We start from the raw sequence: 21,182 nt of genomic DNA on the forward strand, positions 1-21,182 counted from the left end.
TTTTATATGGCTTTACAAGCCTCTGAAGAGTAATTCACATATACTTCTCTTTTTCTCTGTAACTCAAGAAATATGCCTATGCTCACATGCTAGTCCAGGAGACAAACACACATCCCACTGGTCACAGTCTGATTCTATTCAGGATGTTACAGCACTACTGAATTTAGCTCAGAGATCTATATCTTTTAAAAGAAGAGAAACATTTTTAACACAGGTGGCATCTGGGCTTCTCTTTAGGCAACTGCACATCCTTAGAGATTTGAGGCAGAAGGATACCTTTTGCTTGTTTGATTTCTTTACTGATTCAAAGAGCAAGCAAACCCTTGGGCTCAAATTACAACACATAACATCTTGGAGAAACTGCACTAAAATCACACTGAACTTCATGTGGTTGAAACACTAAATTCAGTTTTGTACACACAAGCTTAAGAAAACGGAATATGCTCACTGGGAGATGAAAAAGGAGGCAACATGATATATTGCCTAGGAGAGGTGCTATAAGGCTTACAGGTCATTAATGAAAAACAGAGGCACTGTTGCTAAGTCAGTAAAACGGGAAGCACACTATTCTATTTTGTTTTCGTTTGTGGTTTTTTTTTTTAAATGGAAATCAAAAAAACCCTGCAATTTCTTAAATAGCTCTGTCTCTACATGAACTGATTTACATTTACATTATATTACTATCGAGCAAATTCAGAGCTGCATTCAATACCTTGTCAACACCAAGCATATATCCACAAAGTAATAGACCATGTTCAAAAACATTAACACTACAGAGCAAACTCACTGGCAGTGAATACTGTCATTTCCCTCCAGAAACACAAGCCTTTTACCCAGTTCTTACATGTACATCATAAAAGTAAAAATACAGATAACACCAGACAGATGCTGAATAATGAATGAGACAGCAGCACACTTTCCTGCCATCCTTCTTTTCAAAAACAGTCACCAAATAATACATCAGAGCATTATTTGCAATGGATGGAGTAGAGAAGTGTGCCGGGTCCCGAATAACACCATAGGTGCCCATAAGCCCTCCTGGTATTCCAGTTTCAGGTATTCACTAGAGACCCTGCTTGGCCACAGAACAAGTAAGTACAGAGCACACTGCAATGGTGATTTCATTTTGTAGTTATCACTGAAAAACCTCTTACTTCAATTTCCTCAAAACTCATCAAGCACCTGGGATTAGGTCAAAAGAAAAACTAGTGGAATTAAAGACAAAAGAGGGTAAACTGACTACAAACAGGTGACTACTTCTTAATTTAGAACAACAAAAATAGTTGAGATAACAAGCAGTAACAATTCAAATAATCCAGTTGTCAGAATTTATAGGAAGACATATTGGCTGCCCCACCTCTGATGTAACTTCTTATTTTGCAAAGCTGAAACTTTGTCAGTGCTTAGGTTCAAACAAAAAATGCAGCCAAGAAGTGGAGAATTCTTTTTTTTTTCCTAACAAAGCTGTATAAATGAAACTAGCTTATTGAAATACCCTCCATTTCCTCTCCCCTGAATCTTCGCCTGACACAGGAAAAAGCATGAGAAATTGAGGCAGGCATGAGACTTTATTAAAAGCAAGCAGCCAAATGAACTTGTGCTTATAATAAAAAGGCTACTTTACACTTCACCTCTTGGCACTCTTTGCCTGCTCCACAGTTTTCAAGTTGATGTGGAGGAAACCTGAAGCGCATCACCAGTTGTTAATTACTTAGAGCCAGAGCTCTGAAGGCAAAAGCAAGTTAACCTACAAAAAAAGAAACCCATTTCTGCTCAGCCAAACAGTCCTTCATTTTCAGGAGGGTGCACAAGAATCTTTAAATTGTACCTACAACATACTGAGGGGGTACTGAATGTTCATAGGGAGGCATATTGCTAAGACAATTAAATTAGTAAAATAAAAATAAATTAAGCAGCTAGTTACTGTTAAAGATTTTCAGGGCAAGTAGAAAATTTAAAGCTTTAAAGCTTCTCACTACTGAACAAACTCCTTGATTTCTTTAATTTGGGGGGGGGGGGGGGGGGGAAAAAAAGGGGGGGGGGGGAGGAGGAAGAAAGAAATGGCATCTGAGTGGCTAGAAATATATGAGCCATTGGAATACTTTATCATAATAGCAAATACAAAGAGTGCAATGACTTTCACTGAAAAATACTGTGAACACACACTTCATCCAGCTTTAGTGTTCCATTTTATTAAAAACCTGGCCCACATTCCCTTTCCAATACATGGACTTTTTCCCTCTACAAATCCTTCGGTTGTGTATTAGTGAGACCTACTGAAGTTGAGAGAGTAATAGAGGTATAAAGCTGGCAGCAAAGAAATGAGGTTCATGACCATTATTCTTAGCTGTATTCCTGTAAGAAACAACTGTCAGTACATCAAATATGTCTTGGGTGCCGAGCTGCAGCAAAGGTTGTGTCTGTAGTATTTTGATGGCAGCCAGCACTTACAGCCGCTTGGAGGGATGAGCTGGAAGAGAAGGAGAGCTAAGCCCTCATGCTCCTGTCAATTACCCTGATCCAAAGTCTACCACAGTCTGCCATGGGCTCTCCCACCAAACACAGCAGGCAGGATTCAGATCACACCCAGAATAAAGGTCTCTTAAGTGGTGCGTGGTGGATAATGGACAACTTTTTCCACCAATGTAAGAAAAATGTTTGCAATACAAACTCAGCAGCCATTCGAATCCAGTCATTTAGCATGACATGGTCTGGGCAAAGAGCGGCCACTTGTGCTGGGAGAGCAAAACACTTCCCTGCTGCTATATGTGGCTAGCAGGCGTTGGCACCCACATCGATCTCTCTGACCGCAGTCAGAGTCGTTAAAAACTGATCGATTATCAGCAATGCTCACAGCAAAGTGCAGGAATACTGGACATGTGGTTATAATAGCACTCATAAAACAAACTTAGAAGGATATTAAGGATGTTCACTTTAAAAGGCTACACCAATCTTTTGTTACAAAACAGGCAAACTGTAGCTTTGCAAAGAGGGAAATCAAAGTGGCATCGCTGGTCTGCGGAGTTAGCTACAGCAGACAGTCCTGGTCCACGGTGGTTACGGAGCGGGGAGGACAGGGAGGGCTATTCTGGTGGTACAGAGGAACTGAAAGTAAGAACAGATGAGACAGAAAAATGGTTGGGTCATCTTCTCAAAGGTTTTTTAGCTGAAAAGAGGAGAAACCATCAGCAATTCCTCAAATGGTGTTTCACCTAAATTGCATGAATACAGAAGAAGATGAAAGGACACATAAAAGTGATATTGTAGATGAATCAAAAGGAGGCAAAAATTTCAGAGAAGAGACCCAAAAAACATAATGCAAACTGTTACCTACATTTCTTTCATCACAAAAAGCAAACACAGGTTTAGTTAGATGCCTCAAAGTTAAAAGTTCTTGAAGATCTATTCTGTTTTATTCCAGTCGCATGATGACCTCATTAGCATAGTTTGAGAGCATCCTGGGGGAATATTAATAATGTGACTAATAGCTGTCAAGATATGCTAGGTTCTCAGGGATTTTAATGGCTCAATTTACATGCTTTTGCATTAATTAAAAAGTTTGCATTGTTTATTCCATGTGGAATCAGCAAAACCAATGGACAGCTAAATCCAAAATTTCAGGGAGAAGGGAGGATCTCCAGAAGAGACATTCTCATGTAAATCCACACATACTACATTTTGCAAGTGTTCATGCTTTCCAATAGTACATGATCATTCTTAAAAATTAGTACATTCGATCATAGCTAATATTTTCACAGGAATTTACAGGATGTGTAAATTTAAGAAATCCTAGCCATTACTAGCTGACTGAAAAATTCACAATCACATCAGTTAGACATGGTATCACTGTTGCCTAATTCTTCGACTGAGTTAAGTGCCACGGAATTAAAGTGATTTAGTTTCTCACAAGTAATTCTAAAAAACATGTGCTAGCACTGAAATTATGAAGTCCTTGAATATAGTACAGCCTTTGTGCTCTCCTTTGTATATATTCAGAGAGATTCACCTTTAATAAAATGCCTTCAGAACATTTCCTGTGATCCCCAACCTACATCAAAGCTTATAAGTAAGGACAGCAGGGGGAATGTGTGACTGAAGTACACACTACTACGTCCACTTAACTTTCCCCAAACAACAGCTGCACAGCAGTGGAAGTGGCCAAAGTTTCATGAAATACAAGCTTCTGTTCTGCAGTAAAACGTTATCCCAGGCAGTTATGTTTCTACAGGTCTTGGTATCATTATTTGCTCAGCTAAAGCTGGGAAGCCTATGCCTCTTACTGTGATGATTAAAAGACCAGGAACACACAACAGAACAAACACTACAAACCTGTTATTTATATGATCTGCCAAATTTCTGATTGCTCTGAACTTAATGGAAAAACTATCATTGACTTCAATGAGGCCAACATTTTATTAGACATTGTGCACTGCTATTCTGTTCCTCCGTAAAAGATGTTCACTATGCTTATTGCTTCTGTATTGGAAGGCAACAGAAATGAAGAACACTATATTTAAATCAAAGCAATCTGAAATAGAGCAGGCATTTAAAAATATCTTAACCACCTACATAGCCACTGAGAAGTAAAATATTAATATGGAGAACATAAATGCATACAACTAAAATCAAACAATGCAAAGCAAACAACCATGTGAGGAGGAAGTGCCAGGACAGAAAAAATGGAATTAATTTCAAACGAAACATATTAATTTACAGGTACATTGAAGGAGAGGTGTTTAAAGTACTAGAGATCAGCTGCATCTTTATCTACTATATTTAGGCTCTTACGGTTTTGCAGAGGAAAGCAGACTCCAGCCTCCCTACTCTCCTCTTCTGCAAGTCTGGCTTATCCAAACAGCTTGGCCAAAACTCTCCTTTTAAAACCTGTTGCATGCTCACTAGTTAACGGGGGCTTTGAAACTCTCCTTGCCAAAATCACCACCGGGACTGAAAGTCTCTCCTTAACACCCATCAAGTTTTAACGAAGCTTTGCCAGGGACTAGTGTTCCCTATACACACCATCCAGTTCAGACCTCCCTGGTGACACCCTGGTAGCCAAAATGAAACTACAGCATGAATTTTAATTAACTTCCATTTCAATACCTATGGATATTCAGGGATTTCAACACCAGTTAGTGTCAAAAACAGTACGAGGAGTTAAAATAACTATTATTTGAAAAACAGAAAATAAAGAAGAGCTTCCAAATGGAAAAATCTTCCAAAATATTTTTGCCTTTTTCAACCCAAAATATGGTATTGTTACTTTGGGGAAACATCAGCTCTTTTTTTAATTTTGTTGCAACTGGTTTTAAAATTATATGGTGTGCACTGCCTCCAGGGGACCATGTATCTGACCCTGTTCTCCCAAGCGGGCCATGAACCAGAGTGGGATTTTGCTTCTGTTTTAATTCAGTGTGTTCTAGAAGTCAAACATTCAAAATGAGGCTGAACCGATCCCAAATAAAAATACTTCCCTTTTGTTTTCTAGCAAAAAATAGTGTTTCTAGTAGAAGATTTCTGGCCAGTTCCAAAACCTAATTGCTCTGTAGAAAGGGAGGTAATAGAAAACCAAACAAAGCAATGCCACATCCCTGCACGGCAAACAGTGAAGACTAACATCTTTGCACTACTTTTCTTGCCCAAATAAAAGGAGGAAATATTTCCAAAAAACTTACTTGGAGATGCCCTGGAGAGAGGTACAAGCCAATTTCAAAAAGCAAAAGCCAGAACTGATGTAGAAATGTCCTTACCTGCTTTCTTCCACCCCTGTGCATTTCTCATTTCAACAATCTTAATTTACTTTCCACGAATGATGCCTTAAGTGAAAATTAATACCACTGCTTAATGATTAAAGCGATTAGCCACCTTGCACTTTCTCAGCGTGCAGCCGATTAATTAAGTACATTGATTACAGAGAAAAATAAATGCTGCAGACAATGTGTGGTCTTTAGCTTGAAAACGTAGTGTTTTTGGCACCATCTCACATTGCTTGCACACCAGGCACGCATTTAACTTGAAGATTATCCCTTTCAGGTTGCTCAAGAATACAGAATAAACCTGAAAACTTTTTACAGCATTTATTGATCTGAAAATAATCTCTGGTAAATGCAACTACAGTATGTTAGTATCTTTCTGATTCCAAAGGAATTGTACTTTGAGGACATTTTATAGCATTTTCTGTATCTGCTAAACCCAGGACACCCTTCCAAGTACAGAGAACCTTATTTGCCTGTCTGATTTTATCAGAGAAGCATCAGCTCTTTTTCAGCCTTTTATATGTTCAGAGAAAAAACCAGACTGCACAGAAGAGAGAGATGAGCTCAGAAGCTGATCCTGCACAGAATAATAGAGAAAAAATAGCCAAGTCTGCAACAGAGAACTTCATTCTCTTCCCAGTAACTTCTAATTTATGACGGTGAAACTTCATTGCCTTGCATGCCCTGAACGATCACCTTCTAAATGCTAAGACCAGCCTCCTAGCTGCCAGAAGCCACCTGAGCAACATAAACACCCCAAGAGAAGGCCATCAGTTTCAGTTGCTAAGGCACACAATTTCTTGATGAAATTTCTGCCACAATCTAACAGCATCCATCAAACAGCGTGCTTGACTAGATTTTTGGTGCTGGTAGAAGGATGTTTGTGAATTTATCCCCATTTTTTGTTGATCATTTTTAATTGTTATGCTAGTGTTTATTTTAACCTATTAGCAAAAAACCGAACCCCAAAGCAACACCAAAAAAACCAAATGAAACCAAACAATCTAAAATCAATTAGTGCCGAAACATCCTGAAACAGTTTATTCTGTCTCTTATTTTTTGATGATGTAAATGTTATTTCAACATTATAATGAAAAACAGGTAGTAGCACCAATGGCCAGCATGCAGAGTTTGCCCATGAAATACCTTTGATGTATTAGCAGTAATGCTTTATTGACATTAAGTGTCTAGTGCATGTGCTCAATAACTCTTTGAAATGCAGTAGGAAATGGCAGTGTAACTGTCTCAGGCTTTTGAAAATCATGCCATAGGAATCACATCTTGTAAAGCTAACCAAAATCATTCGTAATGCCAGGAAAGGATGAACCTGACTGTGCTATGGTTTGGCTTTATGTTCCCAGCGGATCCTCGGGACGGGTATTTGTGACAGTGCAAACACTGGGAGCTCTTCAAGGTCTTCAGAGGGTTTCCAACAAATTTCTGTCTTGGAAGGGCAACGGTTTTCTCACCACCATTTATAGGTGAACTCTGACTCAGGCAACAACAGCACCTGGGATTTCTGTGGGGCAGATCATCAGGGTCAAAGCAGCATGGTTCAATAGATGTCACTGGAGCTTTGTAAACTTACAAACACCCACAATTAGGCTCCAGTTATTTTAGCGGAGATACTGGTGATTTATACTGGTAAATCACTGAGATCAGTCTCACAGCCTCCAGAACAATGTGCCAGTCCTTTTGGTAGCAGGCAGGGAGCCCAAGACACACTCAGAAATTCATGCTAATGAAGGAAACACAGACTTTCTAAAGGAAAGAAGATTCTTTACGCTGTTGCTAAGCTTCACTGCACATATTGCAGTGTATAATTTATTGCCTGTACTATTTCTTATTTCTTTCATAGCTGCGAAGATTATTCAATGATGTTTTTGTTCCTGTAGCAAACAATGAAAATTGCAGCTCATAACAGAAGTAGAACATTTCCCTGCTTCACTGCTTTTGTGATAATTATTCCAAAAATATGCTTCTGTTTGCCTCCCAGCAAGGCAGGGAGAGCTGTTATCATATTAGCTGGTGACAAGTTACCAAATGAGACAGAGACTGCTTTATGTTTGGAGATGTTGCCAAAGTGTAAAGAGAAGACAGGTAAGACCACCTGCTGTTCACATTTCAATGAGAAATGTTAGATGACACAAAACTTCAATTAACCCTGGGGTAACTCCAGAAAGTCTTCCCAAATTCCTTACATATGATCTTTTTGCTCAGCAATTCCTTTCCTGTGCACAGTTTGAGTGACAGTTGGTAAAGACCTTGGAAGATGGAACATAAGTTTGTTCCATAAAGACACATGTTACAGAGAAGAAAAATCAGGGGAAGGACAGTAATGAAGTGCTGCTAGGATGACTGCATGTTTGTGCACATTTTACATCTGTGTAATTCCACAGACTTGAAAATCTTTTTTCTCATCTGAATATGTTATATTACTATGTATTATTCTTACTAAGAATTGCTGCATGATTCTCATTTTACAAGTATCAATACTTTTTTTAAAAGTTACATACTCACATAGTCACCTCTGGTTTTCCTGCAGTAAATGTTTGTCTTGTTCTCTCTCCTTCCCTAGTTCTTTTTAAATAAGCCTTCAGCTTCAGGCAGAGTTCAGACACTGAAACCAGTAATTTTTTAGTCCTGGCCCGAGTCTCTTGGTGGGATTCCGATTTTCCTCACTACTGCTAATCAGGGATAAACTCATTAAGATGAGATGATCAGCTCCTTGCTGCTGTAAGTGGGATAATGCAGCTACACTAGTGGGATAATGCAGCTACACTGACCTTCACCAGCAAACATTGGCCAAGTATAAAAGTACCGCAATACAAACTGATATGAGAGATCGGCTTATGTTTCTGTTCATGGCACAACAAATCTCCATTTGATTAGTCTTTTCTTTAAAACAAGGTACTGAAATTTGTCATGTACTCCCCCACAGCTGCTGTTCTCTTCTATTAGACCTATCTAATATGCAGACCTTGTTACTTCAGTTTTCTTTCTCACTCAGATGCTGTATCTTGAAGAAGTCAGTCCTCAAAATTGCTAGCTTTGTATGTACAATCTGAGTTGAAAGAAAACCATGGAGTACATTAGGCTTCAGCTTTTTAATTATCAGTTCATAATGAAGGGTTCTCTTTGTGGGGAAAAAAATAATTTCCTGAAGGCTGAACCTCTGCAGGGTTTCCAAGGCTTGCAAGAAAATATTGATCATTGGACAATGAGTCTCTCTGCATTCACGGTGCAGAATGGAAAATTACAGCCTTTCCATAACCCCCTGATCCTAGAAAAGCAAGTAGCTATACTGCAGCAAGCTGGGAGGGGGTGCTGGGAGAGCAGTCCAACCAGACCACAAGCAGGCATGCTCCTTTCCATGTGCATTAAAAAGAGAAGTGGATGATTGCAGCAGTAAAGCTCAGAAACTGGAAAAAAAAAATATGGATAGAGTGCACTCCATATGATAGGCCATAGTTCAGCAATTTTTAGGAAAAAATACAAATTGTTTTTTTCTTCAGAAAGTTCTCTCTTCCCTGACCCTTCATTTTGTCTAAGTGCTAACCCCCAATTAAACTCTTCAAGCAAGAAAACCAGCAAGTCAAAAACATAAAAGCCAAATTAAACTGAGTAATCAATGCCAATTTTTTATACTTTAAAATGCTCAAGTGCCAAAAACACCACCTTTGAGAGACTTTCTAATTGCTCCCAATTTTCCAAGCAAGACGTACAGACATTGCCATGGTATGTAAGTGTTTACACACTTGAGAAACATATGCTGCAGGCTTTTAATTTCCTAAAAATAAACAACGTAATTTAAGAGAAAGCTGCCCAGAAGTGCAAATGTCATGAAACACCAAACGTGTGGTATAGCAACTGCACAAAGGTGACTGCTATTGCTGTGCCAGCCCAAAGCAAGTCAACAACTCATTCCTTAAGAGACTGGTTTCGTTGCATTTTTACGTGTGAACTGATCTTTCCTTTAGCTGAATTTAAGTCCTTGTCTTTAGTTCGCGCACAAACTGCTCCCTACTGGGAAAAAAGGCCGCTGTGGTCCCTGAAACACAGCAGATGCTGTCAGAGCAGGATCTCCAAGGTCTCAGGAGGCCTGCGCAGCTGTGCAGTGAGAGCAGGAGAGGCAAAGTGCAGGTGAACCAAGCCCTGCAACCGCTGTGCTGTACTTGGGCGAGGGAGGCGATGGCAGATTTCAGCAGCAGGAGTCAACCTTGCCCTTCAGCCAGCCCCCTCTCAGACACAGCAACTTCAGCCAGCTCTGCGTGAGGAAGTGCCAGCACCTTTTACTCGTTACCAAGTTTACCCTTTTACTGGTTACCTTGCATATAATGTGCTAATTTATCAGCAGGTTTCATTGCTGTGTCCTCTGGTATATTTAGTATGGAATTAGGCAAAAGAAGATCAACTACACAAACCGAAGCTTCCCCCCCTGCCCCCCTTTTTTTTTTCCTCAGTGTTGTGACAACCTAGAACCACAGATTTCATATGACAGCTCCTATTTTTGTATTTCTGTATTAAAAGCACGGGGTAGTATCTCCTTTAAGACTGTGATCTTTCAGATGGGGTTTCTGCTGCTCCTTTAATGACTGCCTTACCAACCACTCATTCCTCAGTCTTTCCTCCCATGTCTGTTCCCTTGCCCTGCGCAAGCGAGGCCTAATTCTGCATTTTGCATTGGCCAGGCAAGCTTCTTTTGTCCCTCCACAGCCTGATCATTGCTCCACAACTGGACCACTCCTTGCTTTGACGAAGTCATTCCTACACAAACCTTTACAGATGCTCATCTCAAGATCAGTCTCCTCACAAGTTCTGTCAAGGTTTGTGGTCCCTGTGCCCAGACAGCTTTTCTTCTCCAATTTTCATCGCAATATTTATTTTCTGAACTCTCAGATTTCTCTCCAGCTCCACTATTTTCTGATTTCTAGCATCGTGTCTGTGCATTGTCATTTTCTGTGTCATTTTCCATTACCTTCCAGAATACTCACTACTGCCACTCTAAAACCAATATATTTCTGCTAAGCCTGACAAATATTTATCCATCAAAGAGAAAATAGTTTTAGAACTAAAACAGAAAACACGGTGTTACTGAGAAACCTATTTTTTGGTTTCTGGGTAAAATCCTACGTTCACTGTTAACAACAGAATTGTTCCTATTTGACATTACGTCAGATATGTTGTACAGACTTTTTGTTTATTTGAAACACGGTTTTTAGAAGCAGAATATTCCCACATACTTTGTCCACACCTGCTGCTGAAAAGCGAGTAAAGAGCATGTGCTGTCCTCAGATCATACGCTAAAACATACAAAAAGAGCACAAATCCTACAAGGAAAAAGGCTCTCTGTTTATGGAAACATCCTACTGAGTTACTCCTCGTGGGTGAGAATTTTGCAGCCAGGGCACAGTGTTTAATTAGCTGCTATGAAGTTGTTAATCCAGTTCACAAGGAGTGAAACTGGCTATCCTGCACTTTACCTCTGTGGTCGCCAATCCCTTTCCAAGGTCAACACCTTCTATATCAACTTATTCTCTACCAAAGGTGTTTTGCTACTTGCTACAACACATAGGTTTTCATCCTGTGTTACTATTTCCAAAACTGAAAATACATAAAAATAATTGTCTTACTCTTTCTCAGCTCACATGTTTACCAACATTTCCAGTTATTCTTTGTTTCACTTAATTGCAATTGCAAACCAAACCACTGCGCAGCTGAAGAAGCTTGGGCCTCAATCGGAAAGCCACTGACTGCAGAAGAAGCATCAGGAAGCCACTGCAACACCCCTTTGGCAAGGAGCCACAGCTTCCTGACGCCTGTTGCCAACAGACTGCCACAGCACAGTGTGAGAGCAGCATACCGCAAAGGTAACATGCAGCCCATGGGTGCTGGGAGGCCTTGTAAATGTCTGGAGATAGGAGTGCTAGTGTCAGTCGGCGATTAGGGAGAGCCTGGAAGAATTGAGAGAGATAAAAACCCTCTAGTACAAAGGTCTGAAGCGTGAAGCAAGTTTGAGGAACAATCAATTGACACTGTGTGTGCTGAAAATACACAATCTGCCCTGGACATGCTTTGAAGCATTGGATCAAATCACCTGTTATAAGGGAATTAAGCTGTTCCTGGAGGTTTCAAAGGCTAATACATGCCATGCTGCAGCTCCACAGCCCTCCAAGTAACAGATGCATTCTGCATCTTAATAGCAGGATTTAGAGCCAATTCCCAGGATACTCATTTCTGTCCTAAATCCAATATTGCAAGCTGCAGCTTACTTAATGTGAGGAAGCACTGTCACTCCTCCACAAAGAGCCTTGTCACCTTTCCATTCCTTGCACAGGCAGGCCCATTTTCAGTCTGCTTCTTTCAAGGTGAAATGTATCATCTGTAGATCAGCAGTTCAGCTGTACTGTTGTTCCACTCATTATTTAAAAATTTGTAGCAGAGGTACTATAACAACAAGAAAATCTACATTTTACAGAAAAGGTCAGCATGTACTTACGTAATTTGATGCAAGATCGGGATGCAGATAATCAATTCCTGCAATAAGATAATGACAGAACAGAAAGCAAAGGTTAAGAGTTTAAAAAATATTTTCTAGCGATCACAGAACAAAAGATTCCTTTGCAACCACAGGAAAATGATCATGGTGAATAACACAACTGCTTGAAGTGAGATTCCAGTTTTTAAATGTGGCCTTTTAAACTGGTGTACCATTTCTGATGCACACCCAGTTAGAAGTTTTCAATCATTTACGTCATTATCTAGGTGCCAACCAAAAAGGTGACTTCAGCACCAAAATTTATTGACCTGTTTTGGACACTAGGTCATATTTACTTATTAAGATCAGTTTAAATCACAATTTATCTTTATACAAGTCCTATTATCTCAAAGCATACCAAAACTAACAAGATCAGTAAGCACTAGATCAGTACAGGATACAAAAAGGAGCGTTTTTAACCACTGAAAATTGTAAACTAAGTAGACAGAAAATTACCCAAACTAGACCTGGGGAGGCCACCAAGGCAAACACTTTGGATTTGCACGAAGAGACCCTGGCATCTAAGGAGAGTTTAACTGATGCAAACGGTAGATGCACAACAAAAGTCTCAATGAAGAACCATGCTATTCAGGTGCTCTCTTCCAGAGTTACTGGAAGTGAATATAAGGCAAATTACCCCCTTCTCTAAAAGCTGGATCTGATAGGCCAAGAGCTTTATTTGACCTGAAGCTCAAATACTTTGTCATCATCCCCATCCCAGTCATGCCTAGCTTTCTGAAAGGTAAGTCCTGCCTCTGCGCGATCAGTGAAATTGTGATTTCTCATTACATCAATATGTAGATGTCTGAGTCTACTTTCTTACTTCCACAAAAACCTTGTCTCTTAGGGGTAAGCAGATGAGTAACAGAAATAAGTGAGGACAGATATCAGTTGACTCTCGAAAACATATGTGGATCCAGACATTTTATTTCTTTTAAATATTATTCAGTCACCATAAAAGGAAAACATTCAAAATTTAGCTCAAAGTGCTGAGAGACTGCACAGAATTCCCGTCCCCACGGGTATAATAGCTGTGACTTCAACTGTACCTTTTATCTTCATCTTCCCTGAACTTAGCCTCAAATTAGTAATATATTTAATATGCAAAGTCTTTATTGACATTCAGCATGAAAGTGTTTAATTATTTCAGCTGTCAAGTATGACTTTGAGAATAATGCAACCCAGAGAACGTTTTCCTAAGTACTTTTTTTGCACAGCAATTATATCCCCCAGTCAGTGCCTAAAGAAGTCAAGGGGAATCTCTCCTTTGGCTTAATGACCATTATAATGTACCCTGGAAGACATCTGAGTGATAACTGCAACCTAGTTTTAATGCTTGGATATCCATGCTTCACTATCCCTAGTGAAAACTTTATAGCATATTTTCCCTGAAGATCTCAAAGTCTTTATTGAGGCTGGTAGCAATCCATTATTACTTTTTAATTTTTCTTTGATTACATGGAAAAAGCAACTTAAAAAATATTAAATTAGCACTCAGTTCTTCACTTACCATCATCCATAATTCCTATGGTTACTCCCTTCCCTGTGTATCCCAGTTCCCATGCTTCAGCTACGTTAAGGTCAAGTCCAGGAGTCCCATCTGCTTGACCAGTGTTAATCTAATACATAATCAAAAAAGAAGAATAGCTTTTTTTACTTGACAGACACATTCCCACAGCCTCTGAATTCTGCTTATGTCTTTGCATATATCTTTGGTATGGAAAACGTATCCCATTTGCTTTGGAGTGCACACGTGTACATAATCATATCTACTGCAATAATGCCAGAAAAAAAAAAAAACAAAATCAAAACAACTCTGGGTAAATTCACTTCTTTGTGGTTTATAAGATTGGTTAAACACTAAATCTTCCGGACACAAAACAGGACTTTTCTGCTTAAGCATGGCATAGCAGTGGGTCAATCCAGAAAAAGGTTAGACCAATGGATTTTACAGAGGACTTTTTTATGAGCAGGAAACGCTTTCTTCTTGTAAGCAGGGATCTACTGAAATTCATGACCACAGGGGTTAGCACCAGAAACAACTTATTTGACAACAAAGTTATCCCTTCTTTAAGCAGGAAAGTTCACTACTGGAACTTCAAGGGTCCCTTCCAACATCGTGTGTGTGCGTGATTCTACGGTTCTGCATCACAGGCAACCCCCTGCATCATCAGGCATTACTTCTGTTCACCAACCTCATTCGTGAATTTCTCAAGTTCCGTGGGAAAAATAACATGGCTTTTGCTACTCCAGATGTAAAAAATTACGATTTTGTGTCAGACACGTCTCATTTCAAAACACATTTTAGTATACTTTATAATCTAAAAAATTTATGGCTTCATAAAAATTTTGTTATTTTTATCACTGCAACATTTTGATTGAGGTACCAGAAAGAAGTTAATTAATCCACACTTCAGTTTATCATCTCATCAAGGTTGAAGCCCCACCCATGCTAATATGCTTTCACTCACCTGAAAACTATTCTCTTAGAAAAAAAAACCAAAAACCACAAACAGCCATATTGGATGGATTCACAAAACATAAGAAATGGATTAAAACGAAAGGGACTAAGGAATGCTATTCTTAAGCAAAAAGACTCTTCTCAAGTTCACAAGGTACTACTGCACTTACTAAGTATTTAATCATAAATAGGTTGCAACATTAAAACTCACCAAAATGACTTTATGAACTTTTTAAATAGAAGAATATAATTTTGGCTACCTTTATGTAAAAATTTATTTTTTCTTTTATGACTAAAGACTTCTCCCTGTAAAATATGACACATTAAAAATGAAACAGTTTAGCAAAATATTAATTTCTTTTGATGTTAGCTTAAGCCAAACTTCATCAATTTTCAGCTGTTCTGTTTTTGACAGAAGAAAATCAATTAATATTCAAATTTTCATAAGAAAATAAAAACCTCCACTTTTTCTAGCCAATGCACTAGAACTTTTTGTTATAATTCTATAACAATATTTTACCCGGCAACAGCTCAAAGACATGATTCATATGCAGTTTTAGGGGTCACATCAGCACACCAGGAATGTCCACAGGACACCAATACAGATCTCTTTCAAGCCTTCTAAGGATCTTTCCATTGACTGAAATGAAATTTAGCTCTTTAAATGCGCTGGGTCTTCCTAGCATAAAATAGGTACAGTTAAAAACAAGACAGAGCCTTGGATCCATTCTCAAGTTCTTGTGACATATTTGGAAAGAACTCTTGCAAAACACTGCAACAGCACAGAATGGCTTGAATGCCAATTATTTAGTTATGACTACTGTGATTTTCTTTCAAACCTTACCAGGTACCATTGCTTCGTAAATAAAGGATCATTCATGTTGATGTCAATGTCATTGATGTCTCTATATCCTCGCTTCCTTCTGCTGAAGCCTTCCTGTTGCACAGCCTTCTTTACCTGGAAGGGTTAATTTTCACATCTTTAACTCAACATTCTTAACCACAGATACAAAGATTTTTTAGCCTTGTTTTCATGACAGATAAAGATTATGAAATCACATTATTTGTGTCTGTGTCATTCATTTGCAACTTCTGAACTTGTGGCTGATTTCAGTCGAAATCTGCAAAGGTGTAGAGAGCTCAAAGACTACTACAAGGGCTATGTGGGGAAGAGACAGTCAGAAGTGTCCTATCTGGAAGAAAGCTACAACTTGAACATGTTTTAGATACCTGAGAATCTGCATAAGAGCGAGCCTCTCTTCAGGTATCATTAACATCACGGATAGCCACCAACATAAAAACATTGTTGTTATTAGAAGCTAAAATTATTTAACTAATTCCCAATGTGTCACTGTTCCGAGCTGCAGGAATTTGCTAAAATGAGGATGCAGGTCTCAACCACACTTTTACTTTTTCAGATTTTCCTTGAGGGCATTTTCAGAGCATTAGATACCCTTTCCTGCCAAGGAGATTTGCTGGGAAAAAAACATCTGGGGTTGTGTGCTTTCATCATACTTCTGAGGTTCTCAGAAACACATCTTGTAGAGCAATCTATTTTCAGGGATTATCCTTGCAGTAAATAAGTGATAAATAAATACACTGGCAAGAAAAACTAAATGGCAAAAAACCCAATAAACTGACCAGAGTGGCTGAAGTGCAAGATATGAAAATACTGGTTATTAAACACAAGTAGACAGATTTTTAGAGATCCTTTCCTTTATTAACAGCAAATCCACAAAAACATTTAACTAAGCACTGCAGAAAACAAGAGAAGTTAGACATAGAAATATCTTTGAAGGCAGGAACTACAAATGTCAGACCATAACCATCTTATCTGTACCTATGTAAAAGAGTACTCCTAAAAGAGACCACTGAATGGCTGTAATTGTTGTTATAATATGTGCTAACATATTCCTAGACCTTGCAGAAGTGCTGCCAGGTTTGTCACCTTCTTTTTATACTCTTTAGCCTAACACCCGGAACCAAGATAGCATGAGTCCCACACCACTTAATTCAAAATTCAAAAAAAGTCTAGCCCTCCTGATCAAAGACTAATGTTTAAAACCATGAACTGAGTACATCTTGAGATACAGCAGAAGGCAGCAAGACCCCTAACATTTCCTTAGGCATTTTCTTGAAAAAATATGCATGGTTATTAAATAAATCTATTAACTTTGAGAGCTGCTTCTACACATGTGGCTTTGGCATTTCTGACTAAGACAATGTATACAGGAGTTACGCCACTCTGTTGCAGCAACTCATGTAGTGCCAATCAAAAAACAACAGAGGAGAAATTCATCTAAATGCTAAATCAGATCTTAGGTCAGTTCTGTCTCCGTTAATTAACGCAGAAGCGCCCAAAGACAGTGTTTAGTGAGGTGCCTAAGGCTGAGGTGAAACTGTTTCCTCATAGCTATACTGCTTCATTATAACCCTGAAAACCCAATACCAATCCATACTGAGCAGGATGGGGCAGTGTGCCCTGAAAAGGCCGTTATCAAATGTTTATTAAAATGTACTTGGATGAATTCTAACCCCTTAACTAAAGATATAAAATTATAAAATTTTGAATTAGTAGGTGTTTTCTTTTTTTTATACACGTGTTTCCACTACTTGTGCAGGTTCATTAAAAGCGAAGCAGACTGAAAAGAAAGAAAAACCAAAATAAGCTGCAAAAAGGACAGTGATTAAATAGGACCCATACTAGACGCACTCAGTGGCGCCAGGTATCTGAACAGAGTAAAGAAAGGTATAAGCAGACTGTTTGATACCTCTAAGATAAGGCTCAGTGATGCCATGGAGACAACAGAGCAATCACCTGTCATTATCCTTCCTCCATTACCACCCCTGCCTCTCCCCTTGCGACTGCAAAAGCTTGAGCTGTCACCACAGAAAATAATTACGAACAGAAGCCAACCCTCACTTAGAAGGATGCCAGAGAAAAAGATTTCATTCGTTTGTGCTCCCACGCAAGCTCGCTGGCTCTGCAGGACCTGCTGCATTAAGGCACAGAATTAGGATTTAGTACAAAAGGATTTCTACTAATTAAAAAAGCAATGCTGCGGAGCCCTGGCTTTTCTTTAAGACAACCTGGAGGAAGTGAGGGAGCAACCTGCAGAAATAGCACGGGCTGGTTTCCCTCTTCAGGATCATCTCGTTTGTCTGATTTGTTCCATCTTCACAATAAAATATAATTTATTTTTTGTACTATATTATATTACATTTCATTATAACTTCCTGAGCCAAGGAAGTATAACCTTCTCTGAACTAGAACCACTCTGTAGGCTGTTTTCTGAATATTTCACATGGAGAAAAGGGACACAGGATGTTACCATCCACAGATGTAACAGTCTCAGAAATACTGAGTGTACAGAAACAAGGGGTTTTTCCTTATGTTCACGAATGATGGCAACTCCTACAACCCCATCCATTAAAGATTAGGTATTTCTGTCACGAAATGAGTTGAAAGGTTTGGGTAAGGCCTTGGTAGCTTCCCACTTACATAAGCTACAAATCACCTCATTCAGTTGCCTTGTATAAGGATCTTAGCCAGCATGAGGTAAGAACTTGCCTTTCTCCTGATGACAATATGTCTAGAAAGCAATGATCCCAAGATCAGGTAACATCTGTATATCCCAGAAACAATCCCCAAGAGAAGAAATTTATCATTGGAAAAGGACGACCAAATCCAATGACCTGAGTGGAGAACTACCCATTTAGGGCTGACTCAGGAGAACCCCAGTCCTCTTGCCAACTGGGTTCCTGCATTAGGAAAGCGGTGTCTTTCCAATCCAATGATCTGAGTGGAGAACTATCCATTTAGGGCTGCAGAGAGCTGACTCAGGAGAACCCCAGTCCTCTTGCCAACTGGGTTCCTGCATTAGGAAAGCGGTGTCTTTCCAGTGCTAGAAACTGGTGCTTTCCTATCTAGTCTAGATCAGGAGAGAGACCACATCTGACTCTGCTTCAATCTTATGGTTTTCTTTTTAAAGAAGAGCAGGCCTCTTTGTGACATCAGTAACAGAAATGCATTAAGTACCACATCACAGCTATTAGGTTTCAAAAACACACACAAGACAGAACATCTTTGCATGTGCAAAGGCAGAAGATGATTGGGAAGCATTCTGATCTTGTAACACCCACAATCCCATGTACTCGTGTCAAGTTTAGACCTGAATTCAGACCTCATTTCAATGCACAATGCAACCTCACACCATCTTTTAAATACTTGTTTCTCTAACTAAAGCAGGAAAAACAGCATTTGTAAGACTCAGGCTTCTGATAATAGCATCGCGAAATTATTTGAGCCTGTGAAGCATGATACTTATTAGAACCTAGTGAAGGAATGAGACTTTCTAACTAAAATTGCATGAATTTTGCTGACTCAAAATGAGGCTTATTTATCAGCAATAACAGCCTTTTGTTTATTTCATTCTTAATTCATTTATTCCTTCTTCGTTATGATATACAATTAAGTAGAGAGTAAACTCTGAGCATCTACTTTATTAGCATGAAACTAAATCATGTAAAAGTTCCTAGCTGTGTTGTAATCAGAATTGAAGGTCATGTATTAAAGAAGGAAGGCCATGGATGATTAAGAGCCTTACAAGGAAAAAAGGTTCGGGTATTGATTTTTTAATATACTTATACTTATGCATTGCGCATAAAGTCACTTGGATGACAATAAACCAGCAGGATACTGATGGAGAACAAATTAACAAAATAATCAATTGACTGCAATACTGCTCCGGGAGGGCCAGAAACCGCAGCACTCTAACTGTGCTCTATACTCCTCTGAATGCCAAGATAATCAGCTCCTCATTTTGACGGAACAGGGTTAATTGTACCGGTGAGCTTCTGCAGTTAAATAACTCTGTTGTATTGAGCATAGATGACAGATTTACTAAATTATACCAGTGGGTGCACAAAAGTGGGACAGTACACGCAACCCTAACCTCAAGAATCAAGGACTTCAGAATAGGAGAATTTGGGCCAAATTCCATAAAAAAAAGACAGTCTCAACAATGACATCTAGTAGGTTTGGCTTAAAAAAAAAAAAAAAAAAAACACAAACAAACCACAAAACCAAAACATACAGTGACATTATAAACCAAAGGAAGTAGTGGTTCTTTTTTCTCTAAAGACACAGGGTCAACACAAGTCTGCTCCAGAAAGCAAAGGAAGAAGCTGGAAAGCGATAGCCTGCATTTTTGAAGAAGTCAGGCTGATGGCTAGACTTGGGCTAAGTCTGCTCCAGAAAGCAAAGGAAGACGCTGGAAAGCGATAGCCTGCATTTTTTAAGAAGTCAGGCTGATGGCTAGACTTGGGCCCTATGAATTATACCAAAGATCAGTCTCCCATGAAAGTGGTTTGGAACAGTGAGTCCAGACGCACAAAGGCATCGTCACATAAACAACCTTCAGCTAGTGCAAAGCTGTGCAGACTCTTGCCATCACTAATTTTTGATACGCAAAGAAACACAATGACAACAAAAGATGGAGGCAGTAAAGCTCAAGTGAGACAGAGTTACATGCACAGCTACCTCTCTTTAAAAAGTAACAAGAATGAGATATCACACACCTCCAGCAGCTTTTCAGGGTCTTATCCATAAATGACAGCCCCTTTACTCCTAACCCCCATATGGAGTTAATGAGTGTGTCTTTTTCACCTCTGATTTCTGTTTAAGTAAACATAAAGTAATTTAATTTTACTATCCACTCCATCCATGTAACATAAGAGAAAATTAGGAAAATACTGATCCCATTCACAGAGTACACACTCATCACCTGTATTGTCCAACAGCTTCTTGCTGGTAAGAAGCTCTAAAGATGTCAGAGAGGAGCACCTGACATTCTTCTACATTTTTGTTAAAGCCCCAAAGCAACCAAATTTTGTGTGATTCTCCACTACAAAATAAAAGGACCCTCCTCACTAGGTCTGTACTTTCTGTTTGCTACTTGAAATGTAACTAAAGTCAGATCAACTGAACAAAACTGAATCGCTTTTAAATGGCAATGAGGACAGCTCATTTCTGCTACTGAACTAACAACCTGGAGCGGCAAGGCTGGTAGACTCCATCCAGACATGGCAATGCAGAAAATTGATGCCTTTTGTCTTGACAAAGCTGGATCTATCTGCTTGATTTCAAAATTTCTGAGCCTGTTTCAAGGCACAGAAAGAATGACCAGGGATGTCAGGGGGTTTGAGAGTGTCACTGACCATCCAATATTTATTAATCAAATGACAACTGCTCCTCTAAAGCAAGCTAACAACTTTCAAAGGTTCTCATGGATCCCTCCATATATAGCAACTAGTCCCTAATGTTACCTGTAGGTGTCTCTGGCAGATTATTCAAAACAGAGTCTCCAAGAGTCTCTTCAACATGTATCCACTAATCCCTGGGGAGTTTTCTGTACAAGGACTCTTT

General features: G+C 39.2%; 1 protein-coding gene across 1 annotated transcript in view; it reads right to left on the bottom strand.

Annotated features, from left to right (window-relative positions):
• LOC104467432 (neuroendocrine convertase 2-like) overlaps positions 1–21,182 on the bottom strand; it is a gene marked incomplete at both ends in the record, with an annotated part of 60,044 nt that overhangs the window by 13,325 nt on the left and 25,537 nt on the right. The window contains 3 exons of the mRNA XM_010081205.1: positions 12,256–12,293; positions 13,805–13,913; positions 15,600–15,713. Coding sequence (XP_010079507.1) covers positions 12,256–12,293; positions 13,805–13,913; positions 15,600–15,713 — 261 coding nt within the window. The remainder of the gene's footprint in view (positions 1–12,255; positions 12,294–13,804; positions 13,914–15,599; positions 15,714–21,182) is intronic.

The sequence above is a fragment of the Pterocles gutturalis genome, unplaced genomic scaffold (genome assembly GCF_000699245.1).
Source record: "Pterocles gutturalis isolate BGI_N339 unplaced genomic scaffold, ASM69924v1 scaffold11804, whole genome shotgun sequence".
NCBI classification, from domain to species: Eukaryota; Metazoa; Chordata; class Aves; order Pterocliformes; family Pteroclidae; genus Pterocles; species Pterocles gutturalis.